This window comes from Chaetodon auriga, chromosome 6, assembly GCF_051107435.1.
Source record: "Chaetodon auriga isolate fChaAug3 chromosome 6, fChaAug3.hap1, whole genome shotgun sequence".
Classification (NCBI taxonomy): Eukaryota; Metazoa; Chordata; class Actinopteri; order Chaetodontiformes; family Chaetodontidae; genus Chaetodon; species Chaetodon auriga.
Window position 1 is genome coordinate 23,518,254 of NC_135079.1, and position 20,600 is coordinate 23,538,853.

The following is a 20,600-nucleotide window of genomic DNA, read 5'->3' on the forward strand; positions in this document are numbered from 1 at the left end:
GTTTCCCTGCATGTTTAGGCACAGGACAGTTTTCAAGTTAATTAAAAAATTAATTAATTAAAAGTTTGAAACATAAAACAAGTTAAATTGGATGATTAAAAAAAAACGACAAACCTATCAGTTTAGGAAAAAGTTGCAAGATGAAACTGATGAAAACTGAAGCTGAAATTTAACAGAGGATATGAGTGAAAAAGGATTTCAGTGCACAAACATTTCTGTTCATATTTCAGCCAGTTTAGCCTAAATGTTCCTGTTTTCAGTGCTACTACTCACAGGGAATCTCACTGGAGCCGCCGTTCATTTTCTGCCACTCTGCTTCTTCGTCAAACCTGCTGCACCATCCTGTAAATCCCGTGTTTACTGCTCAGTTCAGAGGATGTTTTAAACTAAACTCACTAAAACTCTATTATACCTTGCTGTTCCTCCAGCCCACTTCCAAAAGCTTTGTCAGTTCACTGAAATGCGTCAGATGTGTACAGTAACATAGAAGTCAAGTACCTGTGGTCAGCCGCTTTATGCTCACATTGGGCCATATGTTCATTCCTCACAGGGAACATAAAGTTAACGAGAGGCTTGTGTTATTGTGTTAATTAGACTGCATGTTTGCTAATTGATTTTTGTTAATTATGTTGGGGGGGGGGGGTGCTAATTGTTATCTCTTAATTCATGTTAATGTGTATTAACAGACTCTAACCAGTTGTGTCCTAACTCATAATTGCTCCAACAGCTGCAGCAGCAGCAGCAGCAGCAGCAACAACATGGTGTCGACCAAAGGTGCCTCCACAATTAGAGCTCCTCTGAGACCTGCAACCCTGATTGGCCATGGTGCTAATTAATGTTAATTAGCATGTTAACAGTGGCAGGCCTTTTTAACAGTGTTTGGCCTTTGTTGTTTATTTGTCTGGCTGTTTGCTGTGACACGCACGGCTCCCAGTGGCAGCTCTGTTGTTTCAATAAATTTGTCCTGGTCTATAAAAAAACAGCGAGCTGTGAAACATACAGCTACAGCAGGGATTTATCACAGTTACAACCAAATTTCACTGAGCCATCAAATGACAAGACAGAAGTGTAATTAGTTTTTTATGTATGATATGCATACATTTAACACTGCTTTATATACATACAACTGTATGTGAACAGACAATCTTCAAATACAGTATAGTGACATGAACTTCCAGAGGAATAATCAACCTCCTTCTCTCCTGCATACCAACAATTACACAATGACAATGTAACCACGAACGAACAGAACTGTTTTCCCCTGGAAAATGCAGAAATGTGAACAGGCAATGATTTAAGCCAAAACCTAGACAACCTTTTACAGTTTTTAACACATTAAGATCTTATAACTTTGCCAATAAATCCCACTGAAAAGCAATCTGATCTATTAAGTTGAAAAGAACTGTTAATGCGTCGATATAATAAAAGTGATAGCTTTCAGAACATTTAAACCTGCACTAGTCACCAACGTGTGCTACAGCAGAAGGCTTTCGTAACGTGACTGCACAGCAACAGTTTGGGGGTTTAGTTGTCCATTCTTCGTCTCTTGGGCAGACGAAGCCTCTCTGTGTTGAGGAACTGTTCAATTTTGGAGATATGGGCTCTGAATGATGACTGCTGCTCTTCCCTCTCCTGAGAGCAGCGGAGTTCCCGGTCCGTCTCTGAGCTCGGACCTGCAGCTGAGGTCAGAGCTCTGCTGCACCTATTTTAAGCAGACACCAATATTAACTACTTTTAGTCAGCAATTATAATACTATGACTCCAAATGATAGAACTCCTGCAGATAAACAACAAGAAGCATTATGAAACCACTTTAAAACAATGACTTCTCACTAAAATTTGGAACTTATTGTGCTAAAATATCACACTTTAGTAACCTGCATGGTGCAGCAGTGTTAAGCATTAAGAGTGTTTGTCCTCACTCTCACTGCTCTGGGTGTGCAGCAGCAACATCTGGCTAACTTTTAGGCTGACAATACCAATAAGGTCTGCTCTGCACAAATGTTAGTTTGTGAAATATGTAAACACTGCAAAATCTGCATCATCCTTTGTCTATTTAGTGTTTAATTCCATAGCTTTTGTTAAATTATTGTAAAACCTTGAAACTACAATGGCAGTCAAAACGTATGTCTTTCTGTAGGGTATACTGCTTACCCTGGGGTGGTCTGCCATGACTGTCTGCTAACTGTGATGGAGGATGTGGAGACTGGAAAAGAAGTGATGGACAGAGAAGCTCTGCTCTCCTATGTAAAAAAAATGACAGCAACAAGTACAAACAGTAGAGCACAAACCTCTAAAGTAAAACAGTGGATGCTTGTCTTCTGTTTATCCTGTAAAATAAAAAGCAGCTAAAGGATTCATGCTTTCTCAAGGCTCAGTGCCTTCTGAGGAAACGTTGTAGTAAAAGGAGCATTAACCGATAAACAAATGCAGAGCAGACAATAACCAGTGGCAATTGATATGTAACAGTATCCAGACCAGAGAAAGTAGCCGGGCCCAGACTGAACTCTGTGTGACATTCCCAGTGTTCAGAGTCTGCAGAAAATAAGGGCTTTGGCCCTCGCTGCAATTTGTTTAACTATCAGAGCAGTTTTTCTTTCTCATACTCTCGGCATATTGCACTCTATCTCCCTCGATTGCCAGCACCTGGATCTTATAAAACACCGAGTGACAGTTTGTGGTGATGGTGACAAAAGAGAGCGGGAGAGTGTGTGAGAGTGCAAAAGCAACGTGGAGAATGAGAAAGAGAGAACGAGCAAGAGGATGGAGAAAGTGAGTTAGTGAGAGATGGATGATGAAGTGAGAGAGTGAAGAGATGGATAAAGACTGAGTGAGTGAGAGAGGAGAGGTACCCAAGCATCATTAGGTCGATTTTCTTGCACAGGTCGTTCATTCTCTGTCTGTCTGGCTGTCTACAGGATGTCTCTGAATTCAGCATACATCAGCTACATCCCTTCACTCAACAACTGACTGAACATTTGTCAGACTTTCATACACGTAAAAGTCTTTCTCAGATATTCTGCACATTCTGTTAATTGTGTTGGCCTGAGCTAATATTTGCTTGCTCTCACATTTGGACTTTTTTGGACCACAAAAATGTTGGAAAAAGCATCTAATGTCTACTTCTTATGATGACATGTCAGCTTGATAGAACAGACGTATTCACTGAGCTCTAGCACACATTTCCCCTGAGGTCCACTCACACACATTTTCTACAACGACGAGGGAACCTCAAACCAAGTCATTTGATAGAGAAAATATCTTATAAGGGTCATTCTCACGTCATCTGAGGCGGCTCACGTGTTTCTAAGTGAACATCACACTGTGGCCATTTCCTGCTGTTCAGTGTCAAGCTGTAACGTGGAACAATGTTGTGGCTTTACTGTGATTAAATATACTTGGCCATGGGCTTTAACAGCTGAAATTAAATTTTCCACATAGGTGAAAGATGAGCTCATACAGTGAGGAATCATTAATACATCATAGGAGATACAGGGGCATGTAAATCATTGTGCTGTTCTACCTGTAACATGTGAATCAGGTTGGCGGTTAACAGTGTGTGGAGCATAATGTAACTTTTGAGTTATTTGTGAGTTTGTCACAAAGGAGCAGCGTCTTACATCGTAACAGGTTCAGTAACTGACCATGTCTGCTGTCTCTCCCGTATCCGTCCATTCTCCCTGCTGGTGTCTCCTTGAGGAAGCCGCAGTCCCAGAGAAACTGGAGGCATTCAACAGATCTGATGCTCTGGTCACCACCAAGGGGACTAGGAAGGATGAGGTGAGATGGCAAGATCATCAAGAATATGAGAATGAATGATTAGTAGAGACGGTACGAACTACAGATGTACAACGAGTTCACTGTGTCAAAGGTTAGCGGTGGATCGACAGCGCAGCACTGCTGTCTTCCACAATGGCGTTATGCTTTTCAATGGAAGGGGTCATACAGTATGAGCTCAACAGTCACCTTTGTTCTGCTTGCTTTTGAGGAACACAGGGATTGTGCTGGAGGGCTGTCCAAGGACTCGAACAGGACCTCTTGTATTTTGCTCAAACACAGGAGATCCCTGAAAACAAACCAATGTGTATGTTACCCAGAAGAAAACAGCCGGTGTAAAAGTCCCGCTCATACGTGCCTTAACTAATTTCTCAATGCTGCTACATGTGGCATTTTGGATTACAACTTTATCCTTGCTTTAAAGCAAACCTATCTGAGACTTTAGCGTAAAGCTACATCCACACACGTCTGCAAAGTAGCTGATAGAAGTTACCATTACTAAATGGTAATCCTTGCATTTTTGAATTGTAATACCTGAACAATGTAATGCAGGACGGAGACATCAGTCTTCGGTCTTGAGCCTACTGAACTGTCCCAGTCAAATGACGGCCTGTAAGTCTTATTGCTCATTACCTTGTTAGCGTCTTCAAGTGGCATTTCTTTTGCTGGAGATTGGGCAAAACATTTAGTGCTGCTGGTCTCTGGCAAAGCCCCATTGTCATTCTCAGGACTCGAATGGACATCAGTTTTAGTCGTCTTTGCATCTCCTTCATCCTCTACTTTGTCATTTTTCATGTTCTCCTGACAGCTGCTGGTCTCAGATTTACTTTCCACAGTATCCACTGTGACATCCTTCAGAATGGATTTTACCACAGCTTCCCGGGCAGTCTCATTGTTTTCACATGTGTCTACATTCGACTGACCTTCCACCTTCTTACATGCAGAAGAATCATCATCCTCATCATCAGGTATCAGAGACCTCAGCTGTCCACGCTGCTGCTCTGGGATTTCCTGACTTTGAGGGAATGCTTGTGGTTCGACTTTCACATGCGTATCACACATTTCATCTGTTTGCTTCATATCAGAAGGATTGCTAGGTGGTGTTTGTGTTGCAGCTGTCTCTTGGATACAGACAATGTTATCTGACCGAGCTGTATTATTGGTCTGTGAGTTACAAATATTTGACTGATTCAGCGGTCCACAAAGTTCAGCGGGGATGTTGGGAGCTGATTTGTCGGACGGCTTCTCTTCCGTGGTTTTCTCAGAGATTTGATGAGCTGAGTCTTGAGCGGAGTTTTGGGCCTCATCATGACAGAGGGTGTGTACTTCTCTCCTAATCTCATATCCGTTACTCACAAGACTGGAGTCTGCAACCTTCTCACTGGCTGTCTGAGAGCAGCCTGAGGGCTCACAGGCAGCCAGTGGTGGCTCAGTATGCCTGAAGTCAATGACCTGCTGTGTGTTGCTCTGCTCGGTGGTTGTGTCAGTAGTCGTCTGGGTCGGTCTCTGGGTTTCTGGCGTGTGTGGCCCTGTCGTTCCTCTCTCTTCCACTCCATCTGGCCCATCTCCCTCTGCACTATCTTTTGTTTCTGTTTCAGGCTGTTTGGTGTCTCCTGCATCTTGCGCTGACCTCTGGCTATCCTCTCTGTCTGCTCTATCTGCTGCTTGGGCCATGAGCGTTCCTCTCTTTCCGCCAGCGCCTCCTCCCTCCTTCACCTCTTTTCCTTGGACCCTTGGATTACACGGCTGCTCCTCATTTCTTCGCTCATCTTCTCTGCTGCTTTTTCCTCGTTTCACATCACCTTTCTCACTCATTTCTCCGTCCCCTTCATCACTCTTTCCATCGACAGACCTTTGGTCAGGGCTCGATGCAGCTGATGTGTCCCTCACACAGCTACCTTTGCTAATCAGCAGCCCATTATCAGACAAAGAGGACGTAGCACGAAGTAAACCTGAAACTTCATCACGATCCGTCTCACTTGTGTTCGAGTTGTTTACGTGTTTGTTTGATATGCTGCTGTCACTGCCTGTCGTTCCAGAAAGACAGAGGCTGTCCAGGTTGTTGATGAATGGGCAGGTAAACAGGTTTACAGGGTTTAGGGGCTGTTTAAACTGAGACTGTTGGTGGCGGTTTGGGGTGTCTTGTCCTGAAAGAGAACACAACATAAATGTTTAGAAAAAAAAGTCTCTGCTCATAAATTAAAATGATATAAAAATGTCTGTCTGCGTTCTCAATAAAATGCTGAAGCCTCAAAATAGAACAAGTACTAAGGTATTTTTATCATGTGTATTTTTAGCTGGCTGACCTCCAGCTGTTGCAGGGACTAGCTCAGTCACAGCTCCTGTGTCCTCCAGACTGGCTGGCTCTTCGGTCTCAGTGTTTATCTTCATATGAAAAAAAGTGATGAATTTAGTGATGAAATAGCACATGAAAATATTAAAAACAAACTTCCTTTTGTTGGCCCAGCTGGCTGTTGTCACCGCTCCAGTGCTTTGCATTGTGGGACACAATAGGTGAGATAAACGGGTCCGATGCTCACTGGAGATTTTTGCTGAATCATTAAGGCATCCAGATTATTTTTGGCATACTGCAGATATTTCTTTGTTTTCATACCGCACACTACACGCTAAGTTTTAGCCAAATCAGTATCTAGTACAGCAGCTTTTGAATACAGCCTGTCTCTGTACCTCCAAGTCATATGTATGCTGCGCCTGCACGCTGGCCTGTGAGGACGCTTCAGTGTGTTTCTGATGAAGCCCATCGTAAGCCGTGTTCACTGCTCGAAGGCCCTGCTGCTCACTCTTGATGCAATCCAGAAACATTGCCTTCTGTTTAATACAACCGTACAGAGACAAATGAAAACTGACACGATGGCTCATTTCAGATGTTTCTGACGAATGCTGTTGTTATATAAAAATGTCACCATCATACTGCCCTGTCTCACACTCCACTTCTTCTTCTACCTCTTTGTCCCAGCTGGTCTTGGAAGCGGCGTAGCTCTCCATCAGTTGGGCCACCTTGTCTTCCGTTGCCTTGCTTTTCTCTCGCATCACCTCATGTTCCTGCTTAAGGGCCTGCAGTAAAATTAATCACCCATAGGATTTTTAATGCAGTACTAAATTTTTATGTGTTTATTTAACGTGAACAGAAGGTCTTAAACATGGTAGGGAGAAAGAGGGCTTCTTGCTAATACAAATCAGTTGGCTTGTGTCATTTTAATAATGATTTTAATAAATTAATGAATAGGTGAATTAAAAATGAGAGGGGGGTACAGAGAGGAGAGAAGAGAATAATAAACTGCAAAGGCCGTAAATGGAGAAAAAACACACTAACTATCATTCAGTTGCAGACGGGATTATATTCACTAATGTGATATACAACACCACGTTTATGAGGAGAAACGATGGTCATCATTTATTTCTGTCCTCGTGTAAATTCACTCCATAATCATTTAAATAGACCCTGAAAAATTCCTGATCTGTGTGCAGCCAACAGGAGGTGCAGAGTTTTATTTTGTTGGAAAAATATATCAAATCCAATCGAATGTATTTGTTTACATCAGTTAAAGTACGAGCATATTTTAAAAAGCTTTTGCTCAAACGAACCATCTCAGAAATTTACAATTCTTCTGAGCTTGTAATACTCCTGGTTTATTCCATCTTACTTAAAATATTCATGAGCCTTTTAATTATAACCTACAAACACTCAAATCATATAACTTCCCATTTTAATCTGGATGATTACACAATGTGATTTTTTCCATATGCCTTTCGGCTTTATCTGTCCGAAAAGAAAAAAAAAAACACAAAAAGATGATTGGTCTAAATTCCACAATAACGACAGGGAAGAATTTCATTCTATGTTTTCTCTTTAACATGACATAAAACATCCTCAATTACTTCAGACAATTGTCTCTCTCTATAAGATTAACAGCTTTACTTTCCTGTTAAACTACAAAATTGAAAAAGGTAAGATTTATTTCTTAATCAAATTATTTCTGACAGTAGATAAAGTGATGAAGATGCAGGAGGTCTGCCCTGATTTAACACAACGATAACATGATTTAGTAAGCCTTCTACTATAAAGTAGGTTTCTATTATTTTCTTGATCGTTATCTTCTTTTGAGCTCATCTCAGGTCAAAATTTAAATTCCAACTGAATTTAAATCAATTTAATCTAAAATCAAAATGTAAACTAGAATTACCGCTTCACAGTTTTTGTCACAATTTGCGTAGGAATTCTTGAGTTATGGACGAAAACAAGTTTTAAACAAAAACATTAAAAAATGATATGGTGGCAGACAGGACGACAGGATTTAAATAAAAGTTATTCAAAATAAGGCAATTTAAGACAAATATGAGAGTAAGTCTGTGCTAATGCAGGCTGTAAACAATAAGAAGAGTTATGTCCATAAACCAGCAAAGACTCTGACCTGGTACTGCTCTCCTTGTGTCTGCAGCTCCAGCTCTACTCTGCTTACTGTCTGTGTCTGACTCAACAACAGCTGCTGGGTATGCTGGAGAGACTTCACCACCTCCTAAACAAACACACACAGAATAAAGAGATTTAGCTTAAACGCACTTTGAATGGTGAAAAGGTAAAACATAGACTAGGTAAGGCACTTTCTTCAGTATTACTTAGGACAGCAAGGCAACCTCCAAAACAGCCACACTAACAAATTATCGGTGGAGAAAGAGCATCAAGATTAAGGTAGTGGTCACATCATTTCCTTCCTGTTTCCTAGTTTCTGACCTGCTTTTCTGCTCTTAGAGCTACGTTTTCCTCCCTGAGTTTCTTGTTCATTTCCGTTTCCTAAACATAGAAAATATAAACACAGAATGCATCATGATTAGCTCTCTGGCAAACTGTCAGAACGAGTTTGATTTTGATGTGATAGAGATCAGTATGAACCAGTTTTGGGGCCAGCACAAACAGATGTACTCCTATTTAGTGATTGTTATTTACCATGTTCAGTCTGTGGTGCAGCTGCTGTACATGCTGCTCTCTGCCTGTAGGACTTTGGCTCTTGTTACGTCCAACTGCTAACATCTTGGCCTTGATCAGCTGTTTACTGACCTCCTCCAACTCCTGAAAAAGCCCCAAACATTCAATCATTTCAGAAGCACAAAATTATCCAACCTGATTCCTCTGGATCTACTTGAGTTAAGTCCTCTGGAATTAGTCAAGTCAGCTTACAAACTTCAGGAACAAAAGCATTTTGTGTGACACACAGTGAGATATGGATATTACATAAGACGTGATGACATCTTGCCTGAAATCCTTCCAAACATCAGGGCACTTTTCCACATACCTTCTTTAGTGACACAATAATGGCTTCTTGTTTTTCGATTGCAGAAGTCAGTTTCATATTTCTTTTCATGGCCTCATCAACTGTAAGAATAACACACGGTAAACCACCATCATACCATCGACTGATAAGGACAGATACTGTAGTTTAATATCTTCACTCTGGTTGTTCTGTGTCCTTTACAGTAAATGACGAGTGTAAGACTTTCAGGGATGTCACAGAAAGTCTATTTTAAATATGTAACAGCTGTGGCAGAATGAGCCGTCTACCTTCACATAAACACAGATACTGTGCTGTAGGAATTTGAGATAAATGTGCTTAAAATGGGCAATGGAGCTGTTACTATATAACTGGCTACAATTTAAGATTACAATGGTCACCTGATAATATAAAGCCTTCTACTGTTAACAGCACATATTTCATATTGTCATTTGTCCTGATAACAACAGCAAGCTAATGTAATTCTGCAGTATGTACATCACTGTATATGTTACTGTAGGCCTCCAGAGAAGAGGCTATCTACTACTGTCGACATTCAGGACATGACAAAAAAACAGTGTGAGTTGAACTAACTCTGACTGGACCATCTGATTGGCAACACGTCTGATTTAAATGGCTGTGATTGTGAAAGCTTGAATTTGGCACCGTCTTCAACTTTATTTATATCGACACACACTAAAATGATTCACTCAGTCGATTTCCGGCGAGCCAAAACTACATGACATCGCACACTGAACCTTGAGGGTTCTGGGCTACAGCAGCATAAAGTAACGCCCGTCTCCTCTATTGTCAGCTGGCAACAAGTAGAGGAAGCTACGCTGGATACGTGGTTAACAGAAGTGGACAGCTGAAGAGCAGCAAAATGCCTCATTTAACAGCAGGATGCATACTTGTTGTCAACAGCATGGATCCACAGAGCCTGGCCGGCTGGTATTCATGTTGTGGGAATGTTTTATTGGCTCACATGAAGCCCCGTGGCAGCAACTGAGTACAGTCTAACACTACACTGCTGCTGACCCGGGAGATCAATTCATGGCCACTGCGACTCAATGTCAAAATATCCTGTGGGAGCATTTCAAGAAACATGACAGTGATCTTTGTTCATTACCCAGATCCCGACCCCAAAACAGTATCTTGGAGATGAAGTGAAACTGGATGTTTTCAGGAATGAATGTGCTGTGGAAAACTCTGAAAGAGCTGAGTCAGACCACCGTATCAAGTCAGTGAGGACCAACATCCCTGCGAGTTGTTTCCAGCACCTTGTTACATTCGTACCCTAAAGAATTCAGGCTGTTCTGGGGCAAAACAGGGCCCCTTCTGCTAACATCTATTCACTTTAGCCCAGTAACCTTCAGTAGCGTGTCCTGTATGCATCCTGATCTGTGCAGCACATTAGTGCGGATGTGTCTTTGCAGCATTGTATAATTTATAAATCTACAACCATTAACACGTGTCCTTCTGTGCTATCCTTCCATTCATTACCGTTGTCCTCTAGTTTTTCGTGGGCCTGCTTGACCATGGCACACTGCTTCGACAGAGCACTGAAACGCCTTTCAACCTCCCCCAGCTGGTTCAAGTGGCTGTCCTTTGACCTGCTCTGCAATGCTAGTTTCTGTTCCTGGGGAAGGGAAACAGTTGAAACAGACAAGGAAATGAGTGCCCTCGACAGAGAAAAATCCAAGAAAAAAGCTGCCATCACACAGAACTCTGTTTAATCCACAGATCTGTGAAAGTACAGAGCAGAAACTCTACAACAATGCATACTTGGCTCCAAAAATACTCCAAGAGTGAATGAATGAATAGATACAAAGATTAATGAGGATGAACTGTGAAAACTGTAAAATGTTTCTTTACTGAGAGCAATAGTTCAATACATGTCTTTGCTGTCTTGCCAAGAGATTGATGATAAGATCATGTCTGTCTGTTAACTATGAAGCCACAGATAACAGCTGGTTAATTAAGCCTAGCATAAATACTAGTAGCAGAGGGCAACAGCTAGTCTGACTGTGTCCACAGTTTACAAAATCCACCTTCTAATAAGCCTCAGGAAAATTCAAATGTGTTGTTTTCACACGTTGGATTTTGTATTGATTGAACACATGAGATGTAGCGTGTCAATTAGTGAGCTTTAGAGGTTCTGGTAGGTGGATTTGTTTCAACATTGGACAGAGTCGGGCTAGTTGTTTCCCCCTACTTCCAGTGTTTCTGTCAAGCTAAGCTAACTGGCTGCTGGCTCGAGGTCTGTACTCATTTTGTCAGACATAGAATCCTACAGGGGAAACAGCTGTCAAGCGAATGAGAGGATCATGGTTTAACACAGCTAACGCCTGTCTCTTTTCTGTGGGATGAAAGAATCAACTCGGAGCATGCCTCAGAGCGCTTTATCGCTCTTCAAACTGCCATTATACTTTGATTGTCTGTATCAAGCTGAGCAGATTCTTTTCTTCCCTCTCGCTGTCCCACTCACTCCCTTCGCTCTCATTCTCACTCCCTCCCCGGCCTCTCTCCAACACACCAGCTCACTTCGACTCACTCTGCTGAGCCACTGTTATGTGAAGAAGGTTAAACTGAGCGAGGCCCAGTTATAAAATATTTTAATAGAGATATTTTCTCTGCTGTGCTGGCAGTTCAAAGTGTCACACACTCCCTATCCGTTACTCCTGATGAGCTCTTCCCCCAAACCCATCTCTCCTTAGCACCATTCCCTCATCCTCCTCTTTTAATTTTTCTTCCTCCCACCCATCCTCTGTCAACAGTTTGTACAAGAGGAAAATCCTTCCTTACCAGCTCGCTTGATTTCTTCTCCAAGTTGTACTTCAATAACTGCAAAACAGCAGTAAAAGAAACTCAACATAATAAAGGGGTTTCAGCTCTGATGAGCAGAGCAATACGTGTTACTGTGTGTGAATTTGAGGTTTTCCACACTTCTTCTCAGCATTCAAAAAAATCTAATTAGATTAGATTAGATTTTCTTCACACAAACCCAATATACCACATTTGTGGACACATTAAATCAAGACACAACACAACACACACACAGAAGAGCTCCTGAATGGATCTTCAGGTGAGACTGAGTTGTCAGCTGCTGTTTCCAAGGTCAAGAATGAGCTCTGATTCTCAACTTTTACAACAATGTGGATGAGACGTCCTGTTTATCATCTATATGCAATTACATCACAGATTTCATCAAATGAGCTGCCTCTGTATTGATGTAGGGCTGCAGGTAATGATTACCTTCACTAATGAGTAAAAAAATATCAATCAGGTGCCTGAGGTGACATCATCAAATGTCATGTTTTGTAAAACCAACCCAAAGATATTCAGCTTACAATTGTATCAGCTCTTCATTAAGTGCTATCAGTGGGGTTCTCATTCTGGGGATCTAGACCGTCAGGGGGTCATCAAATAACTTTTAAGGGGTTACTTGCAAGTTGATTTATGGGTTAGGAGTTTATGGGTATTCTGATTTTTGTCAAATGTTTGTTTTGTTTTGTTTTTTCCTCACAAAATACTGAATTATCTCTTCTAACGACTAATCAGATAAAGCAGCAGGAAAGGGGAAACATGCGTTCATCATGTGCAAACGCAGCCGGTGACTTTGCTCTGCTTGATGTGTCAAAGGGGACAGATTGAGAAGCACCGCTTACCTCTACCAGCCCGCATGTAAAGACAAGCCATTATTTGACACCAGGAGACAATGCAGAAATTTGATGATCTTAGTAATATCACTGTTTCCAATGCACTTCATGCCCCTACGGATCAAATGACAACTTTCCAAAAACAAAGTCTGCCTACAGTTTCTAATTTGCATGAACTTCTTATATTAATCTTTACTGATGCTGCTGTATTCTGGAATTTCCCCTCACGGGACAAATAAAGGAATATTGATCTTGAGTGATTGACATTGAGTCTACATTTGCCATTCTTGTTAATCTAGTTCTGGGCAGGTATACCGCGGTCATTAGTTTGATTCTGAGATAAATACTGAACCATATTACAATGGATATTCATCGTCCAGGTTATTTATTGAGATTAAAATAACTGCTGAGATGAATTATTTAGATTTAATTATAGATTAATTGAACCATACTGTTCCAGTGGAGCTCAAATTTGTAATTTAGCAGATCGTCAAGGTACAGCAATTAAATCACTTCAATCCCAACTGCCACTGATGTGAAAATGTGTTAAATTAAAGGAATCCACTAGACCGTGTCCCAGCAATGAACACAACCGGGCCTCACTTTAGCCAAACACGGCAGTCGGTGTCTCCCAGATAGAATATCAAAAACAGTCTCTATTGTCTCTGTAACACGGCTGGGTTGTTAAAGTGCAGCGGACCGTGGGGACGGCTGTATATCACCTCTGTGGTGTCAAGCCTGAAGACGAACACTGTGGGAGCCAGACTGGATCCGGCCTATGTGCTAAAACCCTCTGCCCTTGACTATGGTTGGACATGTGCTTTCTTGATTTACTTTTTTTTGTCTTTGAACAGCTAAAATTATTTTTTCCTGATTTAAAGAGATAGTGAGAGACAGACAGGAGGAAAGACAGGCAGAAAGGTGATGGGGTGAGTGGGAATGCCGGTGTGTGAGCTACAGAGACAGAATGAGGGAGAAGAGGCTGTGATGTTTGAAGGTTTGTGGGACGGTGTCAAGTTAGAAAATTAATAAATCTAAATTGGAGGCTATGATGCTGGTGGTTAAAGGGCCGTCTCCAGTGGACAAAGAGGTTAAATTTAATTGGTCAGCGCAGGATTTAGGTGTGTAAGCATTATGCTCACCTCAGAAGCATCACAGTTGTACAAAGCAAATTATGGTGGATTAATTACTCAAGATAAGATCAGATTTGGTGGTCTATTGTATTTTTTATCTGTTTACCAGGATCCATCTTGAAAATGCAAGATAATTTGATTTCTACATTCATTTTGCAGAAGGAAACATAAGATTAAACTGAAGCTGTTAACTTCACTAAAAAAAGCAGGGAGGCCTTGATTTCCCCAGTTTGAAATTATGTTACTGGGCAGCACAACTTCATGGGATGGGTGAGCGCAGGAGACAAATTGGCTTAGATTAGAAAAAAAAATTCATGTCCACTAGTGCATTTTGAGACGTTACCTTTTTTGGAGCAAAACAGTTGGAAAAAACTTGGTCTGGTCACTAAGTAAAGAGGGTGGAGGAACCTTATCAACCTTTATCGAATGTGGATTTTCAGGCAGGTTAATCAGATGTTGGGTTTAGAGAGTGGGCTGAGAAAGGACTTATTACAATAGACCAAATGTCTGAGGGGCAAAATTTTAAAATCATTTAAACACTTACAAAATAAATTTGGTTTATACTGCAAAGGTTGTTATTATTGCTTACAAGTGAGAAATTTAAAATCACTTCAGGAATGGAAATCCAAATCGATCGCCCACTGCCTTAGAAATTTTTGTAATAAAGATTATGGTAAAAAGAGAACAAATACATAAACGCTTACAATCACATGTGTCAGGGAGCTGGAGAAGAATGTGATTATCACAGATGAAACATGCGAAGAAGTGTGAAATAATTAAAGTGGAAATTAAGAATGAGGGATTTTAGAAATCATGGTATCAAAATACAACATCATAGTGGCAAAAAAATAAATAAAAAATGACAATTTTATCTTGGCTCAAACCGCTGCACCCACCTGTCATCACTGGCAACACAGCTTAATGAAAGTGTACTCAATGGAAAAAATAACAGTAGAACTCCATGTAAGACAGACATGTTTTAAACCGATGGGCTCCTGTTATCAAGGTGAAAAGGTGCTGTACTGACTTTGTTATGAATTTTCAATTTATTTAAATTTTTTGGGAGACTCAGTTGTGCCTAATTCAAATGTGCATAAGCACAAAAAATATTTTGTGAGGCCGTGAGTGTTGCATATCTCAGTACCTGTAGCAGCTTCAGCTCTTCTTTCAAGTTGTTAATCTCCTTTTCTTTTAAGTCAGCACTGACCTGGTATTTCCCCTGAAATGTTAGATTATTATTGTGAGTGTCAAAAAAGCAATAAATACCAAAAAGCACAGCACAAAAGAATTCACTGCAAGGGCCAAGATTGAGCAACTGAGATGAGTGAATTTACTACTCCACTAAAAACATTAATTGAATAAAACACTCTTGAGTATCACGTTGACATGTTTGGGAAGAAGCTCTTCATACCTTCTCCTCCTCAATGTTTCTTATTTTGGCCTGAAACTTGAGAGCAGAAAAGGTTCTGAAGGCTTTAATGCATTGTTAAAAGTCCTGCTTTAGATTTTCTTTTTAAACTGTAACCATACAGTGAAAACATACCTGCTTCTTCACACTGATAAGTGACTCTGTGTGCTGGTTTGCCACTGTTTCACTTTGATGTTGTAGGGATTCCTGACATACAGGAAAAGACAAAGGAATGACAAAATGTACTATTTATTGAATAAGAATACAAGCCAGACATACAAGATTGTAAAGTGCTAAAATATAGCTTTTAAAGATGCTGATGTAAAGGCAGCCAGGCCTCGCCGTACCTTCTCCCACTCCAGCTCCTGTTTCTCCAACACCAGTTTACTGATCTGATCCTCAAAGCGTGTCTCTGCAGCCTGAAGCACAGACAGACATCATTTACATAAAAACTGACAATCTACCATCCTAACAAAGACCAATCACACAGACTGAGTGAGGAGTAATTCACAATCAGACACAAGGCAACGTGGGTGCACCTAATAAATTAAATAATACGACAGTCAATTTAAATGGAGCGATGGCTGGTACAATGCAATCTTAGCAGGAACGGGACAAACTGAAAATCCGTTGTCTCTTCCATTCTGTGGGCAAATAACTGTCTGGAGTTGAGCCAGAACTGCAAACTGCACTAACCTGGCTCATTCCTCCGTATCTTTTGCAGATGCACACAGAGAAAGAAGAGGGGAGGTGATATTTGTGGAAAGCCATCCCTATCCTCCCTCTTTCCCCGGAGAAGGCAGGTAAAAGTCAATTGCTCTCTATATCCACGGGACTTTTTTATGTGCATGTGGGAGCTGGTTAACTCACTGAGTTTATTTTATAAGTTCCTATTAAACTAAGCTACCAGCGTGGCATTGCACTTAAAAAAAAGGAGTGCACAGGAGATAAAGCTGTTATTTTTCCACTGAAGAATAATTATATGTGTGCGTGTGTGTGTGTGTGCGCGCGTGAGTGTATATGTGTTTAAAAAGACACTAGAAAGCTTTATTGAGCCTGGTAATCCATGCAAATCAAAACAGGCAACTGTAGCTCAACTTGGGGCAGAGAGCACTCAAATTTTCAAGGTGCTAAATGAAACCTCACAATATAAGATTTGACTTTCAGCTAAAACATTATATATTTGTCATGGCTTTTCATGTCTTGACTGTTTTATAGCTGTTCTGAATGGATGGTTTTTAGTGGCATTAAAAAAGAAAAATTAAGCATCTGGGCATGAGAAAGCAATGGTTTATTTCATAGTTGAGTTGGAAGAAGTTAGACAGTTTATCCTGAAGTTTTCCAGTATATGCATCATTGTGATAAGTCACAATGTGCCTTCATTTATATCGCACTTAAGATAATTAGTCTTCATTTGAGAACTGCAAAAGGCTTCTCAGCTCACACTAAATGTCACAGGCACTCACCTTTCACATCTTTCCTCTCTACTATAGTCTGCCAGTATAACACATTCTCACAAACTAAAGCAGTGGGTTGCACTGTATTAAAAAAGAAAAGCCCACTGGAATTTGACCTGCTCAGGAATGTGCGGCACCATCATGACATCCTCTCGCTTCTCAACCTCTCCGCCACATGAATGACACAACTACAAAGAGCTACTTGATAACGGCAGCGCCTGAGGAGGATCAGACTGATACAGCAGCTATGTTGGTGTCCCTCTTAACATGGCTATAACAATAAAAACAAAATGGCAACAAACGACCAACATCCCATTTTCGCTCCCCTAACCTTTAAGCACACTCACGATGTGTTGTCAAGTTGAAAGTACTTGCTGGAGGGTAGAAAGCTTTATTTATTTTTGTTACTTTTACAAACAAATTTCCTTTCTACTTATTGGTCAGGGGCCAAATGGTTTATGTGACCCCCATCTTGACGCAATGTGCAACATACCGAGCTGGGTCTTACTGACCAGACTGCCAAATGGGGAAGCTGGCTTCTTCTAGGGATGTATAACACCAACTCCCTTACTATTGCTATGAAATTACAATGCTCTGTAGACAGACTTGGAGCCATTACAGTCTAAGTTCTAGCCACTAAATGGCGATGTGACACAGAGGAACAAAGCAAGCGATGACAAAAACAATACACATATTTTGGCATTTCTTTTAAACCTACAGTAAAGCTGAGTTTCAGTAACTGTATGGATAAATATGAGTAAATACAGTTCACTTAATTCTTCAGATCAGTGGATCCGGACATGTGGTTGGACCCCCGACAAGGAGATACAAGATAAATCGGGGTCGTGAGATGATTAAGAAAACAGAAAAAATGTATTCCTGCGACACAAAATGGTATTCATTTACTCATACATTCCTCCAAGTTGCTTTACTCTTGTGACTTACGGGTCAATTTTAGCTCCTTAGGTCTCTAAAAAATCATTCAAATAAGGGAAGGGAAAAATCAGTTTTTGGCAAAGTGGTCACAGCTAGGGGGGATATGCCACCAGTGATGATAGTTGGGAGCCACTGCTTTAAGATTATGACATGAAAAGATGGCGCATAAAAAAGCCAGACACCTGCTGGTTACCACATTAGGTACAAAGATCAGAAAGTTTTACTGTTGTGCAGTAAGCACTGTGGTGTTGTGCCTTCACAATAACAGTACTTGAAATTTTAACAAAAACATTGTTTTTCAATACTTATAGATTTACTTATAAATAAAGCCACACACTGACAACAAATTTTAAGATTGCTACTATACCCTCCGAATATGCAGCTCCTCTACAGCCTCAAGTAGATGGGTTTTAAATTCCAACAACTGTAGTAAGATGGTGCCTCCACTTTCTGTTTGACAGCAAGTGCTGGACAGAGACAGCTCCCGCTCCAACACAGGACCTCCTACCTGCATTAAAAAAGGAAATGCTTCTAATTTAACTTCTCAAATTGTCACCAAATCCAAAAGAAATACAGTTTGGCAATTTTAAGACAGAAAAGGTGAGGCCATATGTTGAGGCTGTAGGACAAAGGTGGTGTGCTCAAAGTAAGTTCCTCCAGCATTAAATAAGAAAGCATGAAAAACCAAAGTTTAACAAAAGCAAACACTGAAACAAGTTCAATGAGTGATTCATCAGGTGGGCAGTACAATAACTGCAAGAGGATTGCAGCTGTCAATTAATATTAGGAATCGTGCAGAAAACATTCCACGTTTTCTTTCTGAGAACAAAACTGTGATGAGCACAATAGCTGGTAATTATTTACATCAGAAGTATTTTTTTACATCTAATCTTAAAATGAATAAACAAGTCTCATGATGAATGCGCTTTGATTCGTCTTCTACTGTCAGAAGTCGTAACTTACACTGGAGTGGGTGGGGAGTGTCCCGCAGTCGGCACTGAGATCCATCAAGTTGTTTCAGGGCAGGCCAAGGTCCCACTGGGTCTCTGCTGCCTGTTAATCAAGACAGAAAAAAAAACAAAACATTTAGTTGAAAAAGGTTTCTAAAATTGGCTGTTAAATAAGCAGTAACACTCTCTTCCACTTATAAGCTTATAATTACTTCCTCATCTGCGATTTTTACTGCTAAATGATTTTATTATAAATAATAGGCTAGCACTTTAAAGCCTCGTAATGTTTCTCAAGCACAACAATCTAACCTAATGGTTTTGAAATAACCATTAAAGTTTTTTCTGTCTTTGTTTTACACCACTTCCATTGCAGTGAGAAGACAACACCTTGATAAGCCATCAAGGTTCAAATGAACCAGCCCATTGACACTAATAGGGGTCATAGCAATAACACTGAATGGACAAATTGTGCTGTCAATGCTTTTTAAATTATCTAGGTTATTTAATTTGACCCGTGGATGGTCCTGTGCAACTGTCTCTGTCCCCTCGGCATAACCAAGAAACTGAGGGACACACACACTGCATACACGCAAACACACACCTACGGGAAAATATGACTATTTAAGTGGGAGGTCTCCACTAGCCACTGATCTCTTAATAGAACAGACCTTTTTTCTCCCATTTAACCTGCACTGGTATCAATCATGTTGGAGAATTAAATGATCCCTGCTAGAATTGGCTACTATCATAAAATGACAATGTGACCCCAGGCTGAAGAGGGAGGGGACGTGCAAACGTATGCTAGTGTGTCAAAGTGATAGTATATGTGTGTCTTATGGGCACACTGTGAATGTATATGTGACTGTGAGTGAGGGAGTAGACCACAATGTCTTTATTTGCTTCTCCTGTGATTCAGCTGAGCAGGCATTAACCACCCTCTCTAAGCCATGAAAAAGACAAATTTAAAGAAGTGCCTGTTAAGCAACATGATGTCCGTGTTGCTTTTGAGTTACACACAGGTGACAAATTAAAAGAAAAACCAGGATAAAGCAGATAAACATTACAGCGGCAGATGCATTCATAGAGGATGCAAGGGGGTATTTAATGATGAATATGGAAATAATGTAAATTATTCACTTTTTGTGGCCTTCACAGTCAACAAACCTCATCCTAGATCAACACCCATGGGAGATTTTACAGTTGCGGTTACAGTGGCTTCATTTTCAGGGTCCTGATGTTAACGCTGGCTCACTTGACTAGAACAGAGCCATTGTTAATGTTATTAGTAAGACCTGTTCAGATGTCTACCATGAAAAAGTATTACACAGCACACTGTGTCTTAATGACAGTAAGTTTCTGACAATTTATCAATAAAGATTCTATACATTAATACTTCTCTATTCAATATTATATTAGCACTAAAGGTAAAATAGCAAGCTCTTTATAATGCTAAGATTTTCTTTAAAAGGGGGAGTAATGTTCCTGTGTTTTTAAAAATATTTAGGCAAGTTATCTGGAAACTTAAAATAACAGAGTTTTTGTATATTTGTTATAAATTTGTTAACACTGAGGTATTCATTGTTTATTGTAATTCATACATTCATTTGTCTTTGACTCCTTTATCAGGTGAAGTTACTCTTCAGTTTCCAAATTAACATTAGCTTACCTTATTTGTCCAGCTTTGAATTTTCTAAATGTTGAGCACCAATTAACAGACAATGTCAGAATTTATCACATTCCAAATAAATGTGGATGCGGATGTCACTTTGGCATCCGCTAAATTGTGACATTAAAGAAAAGTTCATTACCATCCAATTTCCCACTGGAATTACCACCATTCTTAAACATTAGCCAAAACTTTAGCCTTAACCGAAAGCTAACTTAGCATGAAATGCTAAGTAGCATAAAATGTGCTAATGTAAACCAAGCAGACAGATAGTTCGTCCATTATTTGTTAGATACATTGTTTAAAAATATGATGATGTAGCTGTT

At 40.3% G+C, this 20,600-nt stretch overlaps 1 protein-coding gene across 1 annotated transcript; it reads right to left on the reverse strand.

Moving 5' to 3' along the window:
- Window positions 1-1,524: 1,524 nt before the first annotated feature.
- Window positions 1,525-18,666, reverse strand: ccdc73 (coiled-coil domain containing 73). The gene is given in 20 exon segments (XM_076734163.1): window positions 1,525-1,702; window positions 2,155-2,243; window positions 3,645-3,766; window positions 3,967-4,066; window positions 4,312-5,662; window positions 6,080-6,162; window positions 6,331-6,606; window positions 6,742-6,852; window positions 8,211-8,315; window positions 8,531-8,590; window positions 8,744-8,866; window positions 9,090-9,169; window positions 10,569-10,704; window positions 11,871-11,909; window positions 15,002-15,076; window positions 15,269-15,304; window positions 15,401-15,472; window positions 15,613-15,684; window positions 18,026-18,166; window positions 18,622-18,666. Coding segments are annotated over 20 exon segments (3,294 nt in total).
- Window positions 18,667-20,600: the final 1,934 nt, after the last annotated feature.